Below are 20,130 nucleotides of genomic sequence, written 5' to 3'. Positions count from 1 at the left end.
ATGTCTTATTTACAGAAAACTGATAGTGTTGGACTTTCTTGGATGATGAGCGGGTGAGGTGGGGCCAGAAGTTGACTCATATCAAGCTTGGGAAGTTTTGCCAGGGGCACAAACAGGAGGTGGAATTTAGCTATATTTGTGTGACTGGGCTGGTTTTGTCTACTCATACATTTTCAAGGCTCCTGGATAAATGGCTGCATCCAGGGCTGGGGCAAGGTGAGCCTGGGCCAGGAAGTAAGAGAGCGCCCAGAGAATGACGGAGGTGTGTCAGAAGGGCACAGAAGTAAAATGTGAATGTAGAATATGGATGGTGAGCATATGGTATATACTACTCTTTCAAATTTTCTGTATTTAAAACATGTTTTACAATAAGATGTCACAAAAAAATTATTTTTTTTACGAAAGAATTTAAACCAGACACAGGGCCGGCATACATGGGGGAGCTCTTTGGGTTTTGTGTGTGTGTGTGTGTTTTATAATCTTAGCTTTCTGTGAACTCTCCCCTTTTTACATTTTCTGCCCTTAAATAATAGCCTATCCCAAGCCCTCAACGGGCTCTCCTGTAGCTTGCTACAGTTTGCTTGTCACAATTGCAATGCCTCGGCTATTCCCAAATAAACTCATTTTCTTGTTTTAGCTTGCCTCAGTTTACCTCTTTATTTAGGTCAACCACACCCACGGCGCTCCCTGCCTAAATTTCTCCCGGCGCAGCCTTCAGGGGCCCCACTGCCGCCCCCCAAGGGTTCTGGCTGGTGACACAAAACGGACAAACATAGTGCGGCCAATATCTCTGGACCGCAAACCCCTGCCCGGCCTCCGCTGGGCCCCGGCACCCGCCATCGCTCTCTCGGCGGTGGAGCAGTCACGCCTGCCAGAGTGGGCGCTCGATGGCTCGGCGGCCGGCTGGCGGGCCTCGGGCGCTGGGCCGGGCCGGGCCGGCTCCCGCTCGCCGGCTCGCGCCGCGCTGGGGACTCCGAGTTGGCGGCTCCGCCCCGCGCGCCCCTCCCGCCTCCCTGCCGCCGCCGCCGGCCAGTCCCTGCGCGGAGGAGCCGGCGTCGTAGCGGGACCGGGACGAGTGCTGAGCCGGGGGCACCCCTCGCAGGACGAGCCGTTGGGGATCCCGGGAGCGGAGCGGCTCCCGCGCGCGGGGCGGTGTCGGGCTGCCTGCCGGCTGGAGCGACCGCGCACCGGGCCTGCACCGTGAGTGGAGCCGTTTGGAGGACCCCCGGGGCGGTGGTGGCGGAAGCCGGGACCCCGGGGGAGGGAACTGGCCGGGGAAGGAGGTGACACGGCCTCGGGGGCCGGGCCCTGGCGGGACGGGCTGAGCGGGGCGCGGGGCCGGCCGGCAGCCAGCGCCGCGCGTCCTCCCTCCGGGGCTGCGGGAAAGTCTGGCCGCTCCCGAGCACAACAGGTAGGCGTGGACTCTGCCCGCGGGCGGGAGCCGGGCGTCGGGAAGGTGGAAGGTCGGAGCTCGCCCCGCCGGCCCGCCGCCCCCGCTCCGGACCCGCCCAGGCTACGCCCGTGGCCGCGACCCGGGTTCGGGCCGGTGGTCCGGACGCCGCGCGCTTCCCTCGAGCCGCGCGCCCGACGGCGGCGGAGGGAGCGGATCTCCCCTCTGCGCGGAGGACCCTGCCCAGTCCTCACGGAAGGGGAGCACTTGCTGGGGCAGCACTTGCTTCGCTGGTGGAAGCACCTCCCCTGCTCTCGGCCCGCGCAGCGTCGTTTCAAGTCGCTATAAAGTCTTAGAAACTTGCACAGCGCTCCAAGGTCCCTACTAACCGGTGACGATTTTACACTTTGCCAGGTCAGAAAGTAGTTGTCAGATGACTTGCGTCCCTTCATAAGAAGTCATGATTCTACTTTGTTTTAGGGACATTGTTCAGATATCCAGCGCCCTTAAGAAACGTGCAGCCTAGAGAGGATGTTAAAAGGAGGGAAAGAACGGGGGGGGGGGGGGGGGTCCACAATACCGTTCAGAAGCAGAAGGTTCAATGACATGTATTTTTTTTTTTAAAAAAAAGCTTTATTGAGTTTTTTGTTTCGTTAATTATCCATAGTATATTGAGGGGTTTGAGCAGTCCTTGAATTGGGACCATCATTCTGTACAAAAAGCACTTCTGCATTTTAAGGAGACTGCAGAAACTATTATTAAACTTCATTTAAGAAATGAATTAACTGAGACCTAAGGAAGTAGTAAAGATTTGTTGATATCATTTAATTGAATCCCTTGTCTAGGTCTAGTGTTTAAAGGCTTTGGAGTAGACCAGGCGTCAACAATTGACAGCCAGCGTGTGGGTCACATCCAGCCTGCTGCCAGTTTTTGTAGATTTTGTGGCTGTTTATGTATTGTTTATGTAATAGAGACTGTGTGGCCCACAAAGCCTAAAGCCTCTCCTGTACTTGACAGAAAAAAATTTGCCACACCCTAGACTAGACCTCTAAAGTCTTACCCACTGAATCGTTTTTTGTAGGAGGAAATAGGTTAAGTTCAGTTTTAATTCTTAATCTTGCTTTTTCATATTATGTCAGGTAAACTGTATTGCTTCGGGATCCTATATGTGTAATGATGGAAGAGGGGCATGGCTTTTCTGTTACATTTGCTTAGTATAAAGTTTTTACCTTTAATGCAGCGGTTCTCAACCTGTGGATCGCGACCCCTTTGGCGGTCGAACGACCCTTTCACAGGGGTCGCCTAAGACCATCCTGCGTATCAGATATTTACATTGCGATTCATAACAGTAGCAACATTACAGTTTTGAAGTAGCAACGAAAATAATTTTATGGTTGGGTCACAACATGAGGAACTGTATTTAAAGGGCCAGAAGGTTGAGAACCACTGCTAACAAGATAGCTTTTTGGTAAGGCTAGAGAGAGGAAAGGAATTTTGTGTGTTTCTTTAACAAGTTTATAATGTTAGTTTTAATTTAGACCTGGTGTGGAAAGTTTTTTTCATTTAGTAAACTCTTTTTAACATATCATTCATGGTGTATATCACAAGTAACAGTAAGTTACTTTTACTCAAAACATTTTGTTAACATGAATCCTGTGATATAGCAGTTGATCAAAAGATCATACAGAGACGTATTGGAAGTGTAACTGTGAACATGAAATCAAATGTTTATCTACAGTAAGACCCAAATGGGAAATTAGAACTCTAGGAAGATATCCAACCGATTGCAAATGGAGCATGTATCTTGAGTCATGCTTGGGCTTTTTGTTTTTGTTTTTGTTTGTTTTTTTTAAAAATATATTTTATTGATTTTTCACAGAGAGGAAGGGAGAGAGATAGAGAGAATTAGAAACATCGATGAGAGAGAAACATCGATCAGCCGCCTCCTGCACATCCCCTACCAGGGATGTGCCCGCAACCCAGGCACATGCCCTTGACCGGAATCGAACCTGGGACCTCTCAGTCCGCAGGCTGACGCTCTATCCACTGAGCCAAACCGGTTTTGGCGTTTTTGGTTTTTTTTTAAGTAACAATTTAAAATATAATTACTTCTAGAAAAGAAGCATAACATAGCCATATTAAAGCACTATGTTAATGTCACCAACCTAAGAAATTAGAGCTAGTTGTTTAACAGGAAAGAGGGAAAACTTGTAAGAATGGTAATTCTAAATATTTAAAGCTCAGCATATACTATTTTTAATCTTAAAACCATGGTATGGTTCTAATTGCACTAAATAAGATGTTTTATATGTGTACTTTTTCATTTTTTAAAATATATTTTTATTGATTTCAGAGAGGAAAGGAAAGGGAACAAGAGATAGAAACATCAGTGATGAAAGAATCATTGATTGGCTGCATGCCCCCTACTGGGGATCTAGCCCACAACCTGGGCATGTGCCCTTGACAGGAATCGAACCCAGGACCCTTCAATCCACAGGTCAACATTCTATCCACTGAGCCAAACCAGCTAGGGCTTATATATGTACTTTTTCAATAACTTAGCTGTATTTATTGCCCAGATAATGCTTCTCTATTGGTTTATTACCAGTATACAACAGTTATACAATAGCATGTATCTGTATCCTCTTATGTTGCATCTGTAGGTTTCTATATGTTGAAATATGCATGTTTTTGTGCATATATATGCAAAATAATACCTCATTTATTCAATACATTCTTTATGTAATAAAAATAACAGAAAATTGAAATTACCCACTGAAACACCAAAACAAATTTTTTTTTGTTAATCTTCACTTGAGGATATTTTTTCCATTGCTTTTCAGACAGCGTGGAAGGGAGGGGGAGAGACAGAGACAGAAATATTGATGTGAGAGAGACACATCGATTGGTTGCCTCCTGATTGATTGCCTGCCCCCCACAAGCACCCTCACCCAGGCCAGGGATGGAGCCTGCACCCAAGGTACATGCCCTTGACTGGAATCAAACCCAGGACCCTTTAGTCCACAAGCCCAAGCTCCAACCACTGAGCCAAACTTGTCAGGGCCCCAAAAATATTTTTAAATTTTGGGGGAGGAAATATGAAAAGCAAAAAAAGCAAAACCATACATACATTGGTTGAAAATTTCTTAATCTTAAATAGAATTCAAAGTTCTCTGAAAGTTTTTTCTTAACTCATTTGACAGGAAAACATGACCAGAAATGATATGAAGCTATTTAGAGTCATTTTTTAACCCCACTTTATGTGACTATGTTCATCTTCTGCTGCAGAAATATTAATGAGTTTGATTATGGTGTGCTGCCCCGACCCACTTGGGGGTTAGAGTAATAGATGGTAATTCCCTGTATTACTTGGTTGGGCCATGGTAGTCATAACCAAAAGGCAGAATAATAATAGAGTTGTTCTAGGAAGCTATATTTGCAAAGCTGGGCATCTGGCAAGGAGTGAGAAGTCTGCCAAGAAAACTCCTCAGGTAGGAATCTCGGAAGGTCAGAAATGTTGCTAAATTCTAGGCTAGATATATTCCATAGGGTATGTTGTCAGTTAGAAGGGACCATGAAGAAAGCCAAAATGTCAGACCATAGTGCAGATTAAGGATGAATCTGAATGCTGACCAAGAAGTAAGAGCCATGCCCGGCCTGTGTGGCTGTTGGTTTGAGTGTCTTCCCATGCATCAAGAGGTGGCTGGTTGGATATCCCATCAAGGCATGTGCCCCTGTTCCACAGGCTCGATCCCCAGTAGGGAGCATGCGATCGATGTTTCTCTGATGTTTATTTATACCTCTTCTTTTTCCTTCCTCTCTTTCTACAAAAAAAATTTTTGGCTGGTTGCTCAATGATTAGAGCGTCAACCCATGACTGTGGGTTCAATTCCGTCAATGGCCCATACCTATGTTGTTGGTTCTATCCTCGGCCCATTGGGGCATGTGCAAGCCAACCAATTGATGTGTCTCTTTCACACCTTTGATCTCTCTCTCTCTCTCTCTCTCTCTCTCTCTCTCTCTCTCTCTCCCTCTCCCTCCCTCCCCTTCCCTCCCCCAATCCCTCCCTTCCACTCTCTAAAAATCAATGGAAAAAATATCCTCAGCGAGGATTAAAAAAACCCCAACGTATTAAAAAAAGATGATGTAAGAGCCATGAACAGTTAGAAGGAGGACATTCTAAAGCAGGCACTGTCTATTGGCTGAACTAGGAAATGCTCTGTGGCAGATTGCATGAGCAGCAAATATAAGGATAAAGTTACTTTGAAAAATTGAGCAACATTCTGGTCTCTGCTGAGCCAAGGTAATAATGGCATTTTGTGTACTTAGCTCTTATACTAAGTAGCCCCATATTGCCCTGGTTTTTGAAATATCTGTAGTAAATGATATTTTGGTCATTTCCATCACTGTTACCTGCTTGCTCTGCCTTCTTCCTGTTCTCAGTGAGTTTGCTCCTTCACTTTTAATATGATGCTGACTACCACCCTAGCTAGAATCCAAATAACTGGATAATTAGTCATGTTTAAACTAAGAATGAACAGGCTCTAAGGAATCAATGTAAGTAAAGTTTATGATCTTTGAAACAATTAGTTCCTCTTTATTGTTTTAAAACAACTTCTTTTTTTTTAATTCATGTTACTGGATTCTTGAGTAGACCAAGTAGTGAGATTGCTTTGATGGTGACTTTCGGATGAATGAGATGGGAGATACAAGAGTAAAATTTCTGTTATCTTAAAATCTGCTTTCTGCAACTAAATATTCAGAATGAAATCTCTCTCCCCAGGGGGAGTTGGAAGAGTTGGTTTGTAGAATGAGTAATGATAAAAATTATCAAGAGTAGCCAAAGATTAAACCAGCGGTTCTCAACCTGTGGGTCGTGACCCCTTTGGGGGTCAAACAACCCTTGTACAGGGATCGCCTAAGACCATCGGAAAACACATATATAATTACATAATGTTTTTGTGATTAATCACTATGCTTTAATTATGTTCAGTTTGTAACAATGAAATACATCTTGCATATCAGGTATTTACATTATGATTCATAACAGTAGCAAAATTACAGTTATGAAGTAGCAACAAAAATAATTTTATGGTTGGGGGTCACCACAACATGAGGAACTGTATTAAAGGGTCGCGGCATTAGGAAGGTTGAGAACCACTGTAAGTAGTATCTTGACCTTGAACAAATTTCTTACCCATCAAATGTGAAATGAGGATAATGTCTTAATTTCAGTGTTGTGAGGATTAAATGAGATAGTGAGTTAAAAGGTCCTAGTAACTAAATCCTTAAAAAAATTAGTTCCTTTTTCTACTTTTGCCTTAGTAGAGTTGGCTCCTACGTTCAGTCATTCAGCCCACCCCCAACACTTCCTTTTACTCTTCAGGGTTTCCTTTTTTTGTAATCTAAAAGGAGACTTGCCATAAATGGCTAGACTTCAATTGAGGGCCCGATTGGTAATGTCCTTCACTGAATCCAGTTTCTGCCATTCTTCTTATCCCTGACTAGAGGCCCAGTACATGGATTCCTGCACTGGTGCGATCCCTCAGCCTGGCCTGCGCCCTCCTGCAATCCAGTACCCCTCAGGGGATGCCAGATCCCTGCAGGCCAGGCTGAAGGACCCCAACCGATGCACAAATCTGTACACCGGGCCTCTAGTATGCATATAAGACCTTTGGTTAATCTTTTTCCGCCCTCCCTCCTTCCCCCTTCCCTCTGAGATTCATCAGTCTGTTCCATGTTTCCATGCCTGTGCTCTAAGCATCTGCCCCCTGGTGATCAGTGCACGTCATAGCTACTGGTCAAACGGTCGCTTCGGCTTTTATATATATGTGCATGGGTAGGGTCCCTAGGTCTGGCCAGCAATCAGGGCCGATCTGTGGGGCTGCTGGCGGGGTGATTGGCGGGGGGGCCCACTGGCACCACCTTGGCTGACCTGGTACCACCCGCTCGCTCGCCCCAACCCCTGCCGCCACCAGTCGCCTCTGTCTGCGGGGCGACCAGCGGGGCAATCGGGGGGCCCCGCTGGCACCCGCCTTGGCTGGCCTGGGGCCTGCGGGCTAGGGCTCTTGTGTTGAGCATCTGCCCCCTAGTGGTCAGTGTGTGTCATAGTGACCAGTTGTTCCACCGTTCGGTTGATTTGCATATTAGGCTTTTATTATATAGGCTAGTAATATGGAGTACTTAAGAAAAATGAAAGCATTCCCCACTTCTGGCTCTTTCTTACCCCAACTTATACATTTCCATGTAACTCTAACTTCTTTACTATTCCATCATATCTTCTCTGTCCTATAGCATGTGTTATCTATCGTTGTTGTTTTTTGTTTTTTGTTGGCTTTTTAAAAAATTTTTTTATTTCAGTCAGTGGAAGGGAGAGGGAGAGAGAGAAACATGATGAGAGAGAATCATGGATCGGCTGCCTCCTGCATGCCCCCCACTGGGGATTGAGCCTGCAACCCGGGCATGTGCCCTGACCAAGAATCAAACCCGGACCCTTCAGTCTGTAGGCCGACGCTCTATCCACTGAGCCAAACTGGTTTCGGCATAAATAACAGATTTTATGTGAACTAATAAATCTTAAATATACTAGTTAATTAAAACTATCTTTTCTTTGTTTATTCATATTCCAGAAGATTGTCTGCTTACATTTAAAATTCTGACTTTTAGATAATTTGAAATATTAAACCAGAAATGGCCACTTTTAAGTAGAAGTTTGATATTGACTTGTTTCATATTCTACTTCTAATAAAAATTTCATCATAGCCCTAGCCGGCTTGGCTCAGTGGATAGAGCATAAGCCTGCAGACTGAAGGGTCCCAGGTTCGATTCCGGCCAAGGCCACATGCCTGGGTTGTGGGCTCAATCCCCAGTGGGGGGTGTGCAGGAGGCAGCCAATCAATGATTCTCTCTCATCATTGGTGTTTCTATCTCTCTCTCCCTCTCCCTTCCTCTCTGAAATCAAGAAAGAAATATATATTTTTTAAAAAAATTCATCATAGTAAGAACAAAAAGGACTTAAAAATTTTTTTTTTACTTTAATGTTTAGTATTTCAAAAATTGTGTTCTGTAGACCACCAATTTCACAAGATTCCTAGCAGGAGAAAAACAAGAAAGGTAGAGGTCAAGGAGAGGTCTGTAGTTAAAATGTATTGAGAAATAGCATCTGCGCACTGCCATATCGCATGTTTGGAGATCCTATCAAGGAAAGAAAACTGCTAACTTGGCATTACCCATAAGTATTTGGATTTGGACCCTCCCCCCTACACATACAACATTTATTCTTATTCTTTGGTACTGTTCTGCAGAACACTCTTTAGAAAAGACTGCCTACCTATAGGACATTCTCTTAACATGTAAACCTCCTGCACTTGTAGTTTTCATAATTAAAATTTTTAATGAGAGCCTAATATTCTTTGAATATGTCAAACTTATTTAACCATTTCTCTAACATTGGACTTGCAAGTTTCCAGTTTTCATTTTTATAGTGCTATGATCAACACTTATCCTTCTGGTACTTTTTTTCTTTACCATGGATTTTCAAAACGGGATACTTTTAAAAAAATATGTATTTTATTGATTTTTTACAGAGAGGAAGGGAGAGGGATAGAGAGTTAGAAACATCGTTGAGAGAGAACCATCGATTGGCTGCCTCCTGCACACCCCCCACTGGGGATGTGCCCGCAACCAAGGTACATGCCCTTGACTGGAATCAAACCTGGGACCCTTCAGTCCACAGGCTGACACTTTATCCACTGAGCCAAACCTGTCAGGGCAAAACTGGATACTTTTGTCAAATGGTTATGATATTTTTATGACTTGTGATACATTATCTTTTCCAAAAGAGTTGAACCTGTTTGTACTGTCACTATAAAACTTAACTTTTCTAAAATCTCAGTATTGGCTATAATAGTTTTATACTTCTCACATTTAGATTTGATGTATATGTAATTTTGAACCTGAAAATTCAGCTAAAACAAATTCTTACTGAGCTTAAATCATTATTGTATACCTCACATTTAAAATATTAACTGATGGCCCTAACCGGTTTGGCTCAGTGGATAGAGCGTCAGCCTGCGGACTGAAGGGTCCCAGGTTCGATTCCGGTCAAGGGCATGTACCTTGGTTGCGGGCACATCCCCAGTAGGGGGTGTGCAGGAGGCAGCTGATCGATGTTTCTAACTCTCTATCCCTTTCCCTTCCTCTCTGTAAAAAAATCAATAAAATATATTTTTTTAAAAAAATCATCCTAGGGCTTTAAAAAAATAAAATAAAATATTAACTGATGACAACAAATTTATTTTTAGGGTTGTTACAGAGAATTAGACTAAAATTAAGTTCAAACCAAATAATATCATAAGTTTGAATTTTATTGTCATTTTCTTGCTGTTTTCTAAAGCAGTTTTAGTTACTATGGGCTTATCTAAAAATTAGATCAAGATAAATATTTCTTAGATGAATTAGAGGAGAGTAGTGGGCACTAATCAGCTATTAAAATCATCTATATTGTCTAGTCTCAGTATTTTTATTTATAAACTAGAAGCTTGGTGCATTGGGGTGGGAGGGTCCCTCAGCCCAGCCTACACCTTCTCCAATCTGGGACCCTTGAGGGATGTCCAACTGTCCGACCTCTATGGGATCAGGCCTAAACGGGCAGTCAGACATCCCTCTCACAATCCAGGACTGCTGGCTCCCAACCGCTCACCTGCCTGCCTGCCTGATTGCCCCCTAACCACTCCCCTGCCAGCCTGATCGATGCCTAACTGTTCTCCTGCCGGCCCGATCTCCCCCAACTTCCCTCCCCTGCTGACCTGATCGCCCACAACTGCCCTCCCCTGCAGGCCATCTTGTGGCCACATGGGGGTGGCCATCTTGTGTGTTTGGAGTGATGGTCAATTTGTATACTGGTTGTAACAAACTAATTAGCATATCCGGTCGTGACTGTGAGGGTGTCAGGACCAATTTGCATATTACCCTTTTATTAGTATAGATTAATAGTGCTAGTAGATGTTTATGGTAGTGGTATGAGGATTAAATGAAAAATTCATTTATCACAGCACCCCAACCTTCAGAGATTCTAATTCAGTTGGTTTAGGCTCAACTTGGGTATTTCTTTAAAGCAGTTAGAGTTGAGAACTACTAGTCTACATTGTTACTGGTCTGATATCTTTAATTTTAGCTTCTTTTAATTTTTAACAGTTTACATACCTCATCTCTTGTTCCCTTTGCTATTTTCCCAACACTCCCTTTTTAATTGTTTGACCTTTTTCCTTGGAGGAGTTGGGAGATGAAGCTGATTTTGTGGTTTACTGAAAGATGTAGGTAGAGATTGGTAGAGAAAGCCCCCAAATATGTGTCCAACTTCCACCCTATGCCCTGTTTGTTCCACACATTTTGTTCCTCACATCTTTTTATTTTTAGTTGAAGTGTCCCTTGCATCTTAATGTCAAAAACACTGTCCTCCCCAACCCGTGGAAAGGCTTCCTAGAATAAAGAGAATGAGCTTTGTTGCCAGGAAAATCTGGGTTCACTTCAGCTCTGTTACCTGTATTTACTGGCATCTTAATAGTTCCTTCATCCATAAAATAGGGACCAATGATATCTTCATGCTTTCTTCCTTGTGATGATGAGATATAAGTTAAGCACTTAAAAAAGTTCCTGGCTCAGTGAATAATAGCTACCATTGTCATCTTGTGATTTGGGCGTCAAGTTAGGAATCTGATAGAAATTTAGTTTGTTTATTGGTTTTTAAGAATTTCATTTTAGACGAAACCGGTTTGGCTCAGTGGATAGAGCGTCGGCCTGCGGACTGAAGGGTCCCAGGTTCGATTCTGGTCAAGGGCATGTAGCTGGGTTGCGGGCACATCCCCCGTGGGGGGCGTGCAGGAGGCAGCTGATCGATGTTTCTCTCTCATCGATGTTTCTAACTCTCTATCTCTCTCCCTTCCTCTCTGTAAAAAATCAATAAAATATATTTTTTTTAAAAAAGAATTTCATTTTAAAGTATTTTAATTCACTAAAAATTTGAAGACCAGAGAAAAAACATTACCCACAATGCTGCTATCTGAGAATCACTGTTAAGATTTTTGAATCATGATTTGGAAAAAAAACCCAGGAGAATCTTATAGTCTTAAGTGATGGATGGATGGCTAGAGAAGCCAAACATTATTTTAAGAAGCATAAATATAATGATGAAAAAATGCTATACCCAAAGGAGACAGTACAAGAATAGGGTAATTAATCATGAAAGGCTTCCTGCAGGAAGTGATTTTCTTAGATGAATTTTAAAATAGTGAATTCATTGTAGAAAAAAGCAAGATATTTCAGACTCAAAGATGGAGAATAAATACAGATAAGCTTTAAAAATCAAGATAGCCCAGCTGGTGTGGCTCAGTAGTTGAGGTCATGGTTCAATTCCCAGTTAGGGCACATGCCTGGGTTTTGGCTCAATCCCTAGTGGGGGGCATCAGCAAACAAATTTTAGGACTGTGTCTTGGAATGTTTAAAATACAGTAACAAAAAGACCTCTTTTTCTTTCTGCCAAGGCAAGCCTTCTTAAGGTAGCATCTTAAGCATGATGCTCTGTGTAACTTCTGGCTTCCTATTTTGTAACCTATAATTATGCAAAGCCTGAGTCACAGGTCACAGGGAATCTCAGGTCAGGATAAAATGACCCAGCTTTTTTCTAAATTATAGCTAATTACGGTTTTGTCTCGTGTTGTTGATTTTTTCTTAAAGGTTTGGATTTTAAGATTTATGTATGTTTCCTGAACATTTGGAGATTCTTGAGAGGGTTTTTTGGGCTCATTTTATGCTTTTTGAACAAAACGAGAAACTAGAGGCTGATTTGAAGCTATTGTAATATCTTTTAGAGAAATGAAAGCCAAAGAAAAGTAATTGAAATTTAAGTATGAGACATGTTTTAGAACCTTAAGCACTTGATGCTTGCTAGAATTAGTTCCATTTACTGCCTAGTGGCTGGTTCATTCTGTAAATTGGTCTTTTTTGTGCTCTGGAAAGAAAAAACTAACAAACCAATCCAACAAACCTATCTTATTTTGTGTTTGATGTTCTCTTTGATTATTTGTGATTTTCCTCTTTTCCCTTCTCAAAATGATATAATAAATCATTTTAAGAAACTAAAATGACCAAAAAGATTAGGGAGACTCCCCCTCACCCCGCAACGAATTTCAGCCTATTTCCCATCTCTACTAAAATAGATCTGTAAACCCTAGATAGAGAAAATTATGTTAACACTTTCTGTCAGGACTGGCATCATCTTAGCTTCTCTGTGACTCAGTTTCCTCATCTTAAAATAGGGCTAATAAAAATAGCGCCTTATGAACAGTTTTCATATTACTCAAGAAAATGTACTAGTAAAACATTACTGTAGTGCCTAGAGTATAGTAAGTGGTCAAAAAATATTAGCTTCTGTCAAAAATAAGGTGGGAGCAGCAGTTTTATGAACTCTTCTTTTCAAGTAACATAACTAATTTGAAAAATATTTTGCTATATATACTTTTAATAAATTAATCACTTTGTAATCTCAACAGAAACATGGAAAATTTTGAAAAATAAGCATTCTCTAGATGTTTATATAAGTAAGGTTGTGGTTATATTAAAATGTATAGTAGATAGATTGCATTTTAGTCATCTTCCTAAAATGAAACTTCAGATAAGAGCCAGGGGTATGTTATTTGCAAAATGCAGTTATTTATCTCATTGACAGTGCACACTAGGGGGTCACAGGTGCATTTTAGACTTGGGGTTTTAGATATGGGATTACCAATATGAATTGCCTACTTCTTTAGATGTCATTTATATGAGAAATGTATTGAGGGCCTTGGAGATAACTTTATGCCCTACTTATGATCTCAAGCTTTTTACTGAATTATTTATTATTGCATTGTGTTAGCTATTTTGCTTCTTGATAGATCATTTTACACCACAATATTGCTGCTGCCTAAGGGGAAAAAATGTCTTTTCAGCAGTCGTAATGACCTCAAAAAGGGTAATTTGATTCTTACGATAGGATTTTGACTTGCCTGGTGGTTATAAGAAATTTTCTCTATGACATTGAGGTTATCTTTTTCCCTTAGACAGTCATAGACATTGCTTTTCTCCTTCTGTTCATTAGGTTTCTTCCAGAAATTATTTCTCTAGCATTTATTACCTTTATCCTTAATTGTCTACATTTTGGTCAATTCCCTTTGCTAATTTAAGAAAGGAAAGTGGTTTTTTTTAAACAAGAAGGTAAAATTCATGTGTCTTGTAAAGTGATTTTGTTAATGCCATTGTTTGTATTGTTCCTTAAAATTGACATTTCTGAAAATAACCTAATATGTACTTTTCTTGAGGATTTTCAGTGTTAGGTCATGGATGGTATTGGCAGGTGGACAGGACTGATTGAGAGGGACAACCTAGATGGCTAAAGCGGCACACAGGCGTGAGGAGACATTTGGTGGATGGGTAAAACCTGTTTTTTGGCCTCAGGGGCAGCATCACAGTCAGAATTTAGAGGATTGGCCCAAACCAGAGGAAGCAGTAGGAGTTGAAAATTTAAATACCCATAGAAGTCTGCAAATAATGTAAATGAATAGTGCAGACCAGGTGGCAACTGTGGCCTGTTCAAGAGTCCCTGCTCCTCTAAGAGGCGCTATATGGGAACATGGACCCAGGTATTTATGTAAATCTTACGTTTAAATATTAGTAACTAATTTTTTTTCCTAATTCATTACAAGCCAAATTTGGTTAATGGGGTATTAGTTTGTGACTACTGTCTTTAAAAGAGACTCTTTTCTGTTATTTAATAATTATGATGACCTAACACTGTAGGTAATTTTATACCAGTAAACTCTATGGGAGAAAAAAAAAATGAAAGGGAGGAAAAGAAGGAAAGGAAGGAGGGAGGGAGGGAATGGGAGAGAGGAAAGAGGGAAACGGGAAACCTTCTCCATGTCTCCCATCTGATTTTCTAATACATCTTTACTTACTGGCTTCTCTATAAAAGATTGAAATTTGTTTAGGGAATATGAACTATATATTTTACATGTTTTAGTTTAATTACCTGTAGCATTCTGTCTATATTTCTGTGCAGTTCCAGTGACCTGTTCATGTTTAGCTTGGAGTTTTATTTATAATATATCAAACTTAGTGTTTGTTTTGTTATCCTCACCTGAGGATATTTTTTTCAATTGATTTTTAGAGAGTGGAAGGGAGTAAGAAGAGAGAGAGAGAAACATTGATGTGAGAAAGAAATATCGATTGGTTGCCTCCTGCACACACCCCCACGGAGGCTGGGATCAACACCTGCAACCCAAGTACATGCCCTTGACCAGAATCAAACCCACCACCCTTCCATGTGTAGGCTGATACTCTATCCACTGAACCACACTGGCCAGGGCTCAAACTTAAGTTTTGATACTTGAATAAGAATACTCATCTTTTTAAAAAAATAAAAGTCCTGTATTTCTTTTTTTTTTAAATTTATCTTTATTGTTGAAAGTATTACAGATGTATTACATCTGTAGGAGTGCTCATCTATTACATATATGGTGCCTTCTCTGGTGTTTAATATTCTTGTTGATATCTGTCACTCCTATATGTAATACTAACGATTTGTTTTTAAAAGTCAGCTTGTGTGTTTTTAAATTTATTTTCTTCAATAATTTTTTCCAACTTACCATGACCTTTTAAAAAATACAGAAAAATTAAAGGATAGTAAAAAGATAACTCACATACCCATTACCAACATTCAGCTGTTAACATTTTGCCAAATTTTCTGGCTGACTAATTGGTTTGCTAAACCATTTGAAAATGAGTTGCAGACATCATGCTACTTTACCAATACATACTTGAGCATGCACATTCTAAAAATTAAAAATTCCATAATCACAGTGTCGTCTTATAAGTTGGTGTGTGTGTGTGTGTGTGTGTGTGTGTGTGTGTGTGTGTGTTTACACACTTTATATTATTTGTATTCTGGAAAGGCACTAGGGTATGTTCAGGAGATGCTCATGAATTTAAAAACAAAACGAAACCTCCTCTGTCCTTTGTTGATTATTTGCTACAACAAAGTGAAGGCTACATTGGATCTGGGTCAGAGCAGATATGGTTTTTATTGCTACAATCCTTGGACAACATCCAGGTGCCTTCTAAAACAGGATTTTACTTTCACACGGCTCACAGAGATAAGGAGACTACTGGTTGAGTTGGAACTCTTTCCCAGAACTGCTAGCCTCAAGGTACAAGCAGAGTCTTACTAGGCTAGGGGAACAGATGCTAACGGGAATAATACCTTCTGCTCCTGGTTTGGATCTCCAGGTAAATGACTGCATATCTTCCTAGGTAGAGCCCAGGGAGATGTGAAGCTTTCCTATAGAGTTTTAGTAGGAGGTCTAGATATCTGTTAATATGCACCCCTGACCCATTTTTATGCAGTAAGACCTAGATATAACGGACTAATTTGGGCAAAAGTCTGTTATATAATAAAGTAGGTTTTCTGAATGTGTACGTTAAGAAATTGGCAAATTAGTCAGTTTACCTGTTTTTACTTATGTAGACACGTTTGTGTAATGAAAACTGATTATGTATGAAAAGTTTAATATCACAGGAAAGTTTTCTATATGTATTACTGTAGTTTTAAATTTATACTGAATAGGTCTAGTAAATGGGTGCATTCACCAGTTACACAAGTGACTGCACACGGCTGGGTGTGGCTTAGTGCCCATGTGAACATCAGCTGGCAATGTGTTAAAACTGCTGCACAAAGTCACTCCTCCCAACAGCAGAACCAATTACTGACAACAGAACCAATTACCGTGTTGGATGTGATGGGATCACATGCCAATCATTCACCGAACATTGTTTACAAGCACGGCGACTCTTGGATTTAAATATGTAGACTCTAATTGTAGATATGTAATATTTATTCATGTTGGCAAAATTACTACAGTGTTTTTTCCAACATATCCATTTGCTAAAATTTGTTTAAAAATAACAGTGAATTAATAACAAAAGAGTAGCCTGTTAAATTTAATTATGAGCAAATCTTGGTTAAAAGCATTTTTAAATTAACAAGGTGTTAATCTTCACATATGACATACGGACTGGAAATTTTGCCCAGTATATTCGAAGTTCATTAAATAGAGGTCCACAAAGTGTAAAGTTTACTGTACTACAATGGAGCACTTGAATAGTCTAACCTCAAAATTTTCAGAATTTTAATGGAATGTCTCTCTGGTTAGCACACTTTTGCATATGAATGTCAATAATGCTACTCTGTTTTGCCTGTCAGCTTCCTAAATAAGGAGAAGAGAATACAAAAATGGATTTTATGTCTTTGTGAACAGGAGTTAAGTATTGGGATTTTCCCAGTTTCTCCCTAGAGCTGTTATAAAAGACGTCTCTATTTAATTATGCTTTATGCTATTCTGTGGAAGGTTTCCTTCCTTTTCACTCTCATTTTAAAATGTTATTTTCCTCTGTTTTTTTCTTAGGTGTATTGACTGATGTTTAATAAGAACAATTGAGACCAGTTAGAATTTTCTGCAAGGAATGGAATTAGCTCATAGCTTATTGCTGAATGAAGAAGCATGCAATCAACTAGGTGAAGTTCAGAAGGCAGAGTTCATTTTTGATTGGTTGAGATATTTGGAAAAGCTCTTGCTAGCAACCAGCAGGGTAGGTAAAACTACAAAAACTGGTTTTTGTTTGTTTTTCTTTAAGCCAGATAATATTTTGTTCCTTTGGTTTGCTTTTCTAGTTCTGTTCAGAATAACCTAAATTCGCTTTCAAATGCTAGATCTTAAGACTTTATAATGAAATGTTACAGGAAGTTTATTCTGTTCAAAAAAGCAATAAAAATTAGCCCATATATTTTTTTTAAATTAAATCTTTATTGTTCAGATTATTACATTTGTTCCTCTTTTTTTCCCCCATAATTCCCCTCCTCCCAGTTCCCACCCCACCCTCCGCCCTCACTCCCCACCCACTGTCCTCATCCATAGGTGCACGGATTTTTGTCCAGTCTCTTCCTGCATCCCCCACACCCCTTTCCCCCCCAAGAATAGTCAGTCCATTCCCTTTCTATGCCCCTGATTCTATTATAATCACCAGTTCATTCTGTTCATCAGATTATTCACTTGATTTTCAGATTCACTTGTTGATAGATGTGTATTTGTTGTTCATAATTTGTATCTTTACCTTTTTCTTCTTCCTCTTCTTAAAGGATACCTTTCAGCATTTCCTATAACTTTATCTGACCTTCAATTCTGAATGATAGCTTTGCTGGATAAAGTAATCTTGGTTGTAGGTTCTTGGTATTCACATATTTTTTATATTACTCAAAAATATTTCAGAAACTAATTACAGACTACACTGTATTAGATTATATTTTCATTATATCCTATACTTTATGTATCTCCATATGCATGAAGCCCTGTATACTTTATGTACCTCCATATGCATGAAGCCGTGTAGTATAGTGCTAATAGTGTCATAGGAGTTTCAATTTAAAGAAAGGTGTGGACCCTTTAATGGGAGAGTCATTGAGTAAACATATTCCCTTTTAAAAGCTTATAAAATGGGTACAAAAAAAGAACACTAACCACTCATACCCTTCGTATACATTCAGCAGTTATTAATATTTTGCCATATTTGATTGACCTATTGATTTACTGAGCCATGTGAAGTTATGCTTTACTTCTAAATACTTTTTGCATACCTCTAAATAGAAGGATATTCTACAAAATAACAATAGTATTTGTAATGCAGAAGAGGTACAAAGACACTATTTATGGAGATGTTTAGAATTTAACAAAAGACAAAATCCATACACTAAATGAACAGATGTTTCACTGTGGAAGTTTAAGAAGTCTTGGTGAGCATCTAAATACCATTACCATTATAATGATATTCTGTATTCCTTTTTGAGAGAGAAGACACATAAACTGGAGTAACATTATTGGCAGTGAGTGGCATAAACATGCAAAAAGAAAATTGCACTGAACTTAGAAAAGGATCTGAGTAAAACAAGTAACCATTACAAGGTCAGCTCTGATACTGGATTATAGGTTGTTGCTTATTATGCAACTATATATGGGGTGGGAGCTTAGTAACTAAGAAGCTCTTATTGAAATATAAATTTGTTCTACCTTTCAAACATAAGAAGAAAGATGTAGGAGAAATAGAGCCATTGTCTTTGTTCACAGAGACTCCAGTATGTTGTGGTCCAGAATTTATTTTGTGGAAATAACCAGCAGGGCAACTAACTACCTATTCATGTGATAATGAAGATCACACCACCAATTTACTTGTAATTTTTTTTTCTTAAAAAAAAATCTTTTATTTTTAATTTACAGTTAACATACAATATTATATTAGTTTCAGTTGTATAACCCAGTGATTAGACATTTATATAACTTATAAAGTGATCACCCCGATAAATCTGGTACCCGTCTGACGCCATACATAGTTATTACAATATTATTGATTATATTCCCTATGCTGTACTTTACATCCCCATGACTGTTCTGTAACTACCAATTTGTACTTCTTTTTTTTTTTTTTAAAATATATTTTATTGATTTTTTACAGAGAGGAAGGGAGAGAGACAGAGAGTTAGAAAACATCGATGAGAGAGAAACATCGATCAGCCGCCTCCCGCACATCTCCCACTGGGGATGTGCCTGCAACCCAGGCACATGCCCTTGACTGGAACCGAACCTAGGACCTTACAGTCCGCAGGCTGACGCTCTATCCACTGAGCCAAACCGGTTTCGGCCAATTTGTACTTCTTAATCCCTTCACCTTTTTCATCCATCCCCCCAACCCTCCTCCCATCTGGCAACCATCAAAATGTTCTTTGTATCTATGAATCTAATTCTATTCTGCTTGTTTGTTTGTTTGTTTTTTATATTCCACTTATAAGTGGAATCATATGGCATTTGTCTTTCTTTGTCTGACTTATTTCACTGTCTGACTTATTTCACTCAGCACAATACCCTCTAGGCCAGTGGTTCTCAACCTGTGGGTCGCGAACAATGAAAATACATCCTGCATATCAGATATTCACACTACGATTCATAAGAGCAGCAAAATCACAGCTATGAAGCAGCAACGAAAACAATCTCATGGTTGGGGGTCACCACAACATGAGGAACTGCACCAAAGGGTCGCGGCATTAGGAAGGTTGAGAACCACTGCTCTAAGCCTTTCCATGTTGTTGCAGATGACCAGATTTCATCCTTTTTTTATGGATGAGTCATATTCCATTCTATATATGCATCACTTCTTTATCTGTTCATCTATTGATGGGCACTTAGGTTGATTCCATATCATGGCTATTGTAAATAATGTACTTGTAATTTTTAATCAAAATAATTTTATACTTTTCTAGAGCCTTTTAGTTAGTTCTTCAATATATTGAAAAAAATAGAGGATTACATGTAATTATGTTGACTTGAATTGTCTTTTTGTTATCTTTTTTTCTAGGGTGATGTGAAGGAGAAACAGAAGACTCTTGTTGAGCAGCTCCTGTCTTTGTTGAACAGCTCCCCAGGGCCTCCTACCCGCAAACTCCTTGCTAAGAATCTAGGCATTCTTTATGGTATTGGAGACACATTCTCTGTCTATGAGACAATCGATAAATGTAATGATCTTATTCGTAGCAAAGATGACTCTCCAAGTTACCTTCCCACTAAACTGTAAGTTAGATATTAAAACGGAACAAGAATTAAATAGTG

The 20,130-nt window shown here is 40.1% G+C and overlaps 1 protein-coding gene across 12 annotated transcripts in view; it reads left to right on the top strand.

The window, feature by feature from the left end:
* The first annotated feature begins 1,062 nt into the window (after positions 1-1,062).
* Positions 1,063-20,130, top strand: part of HEATR5A (HEAT repeat containing 5A) — a 123,340-nt gene continuing 104,272 nt past the window's right edge. For 10 of the 12 annotated variants that reach the window (XM_059709935.1, XM_059709901.1, XM_059709883.1 and 7 more), the window contains exons 1-3: positions 1,063-1,200; positions 16,885-17,068; positions 19,880-20,091. In XM_059709935.1, the coding sequence (XP_059565918.1) occupies positions 16,943-17,068; positions 19,880-20,091 (338 nt within the window). In that variant the 5' untranslated portion in view covers positions 1,063-1,200; positions 16,885-16,942. Of the gene's footprint in view, positions 1,201-1,276; positions 1,412-16,884; positions 17,069-19,879; positions 20,092-20,130 lie in introns of those variants that run through there. The other 2 variants (XM_059709864.1, XM_059709941.1) reach the window with 2 other exon arrangements.

Source organism: Myotis daubentonii, chromosome 1 (assembly GCF_963259705.1).
Source record: "Myotis daubentonii chromosome 1, mMyoDau2.1, whole genome shotgun sequence".
NCBI lineage: Eukaryota > Metazoa > Chordata > Mammalia > Chiroptera > Vespertilionidae > Myotis > Myotis daubentonii.
This window is presented reverse-complemented; position numbering and strand designations above follow the sequence as displayed.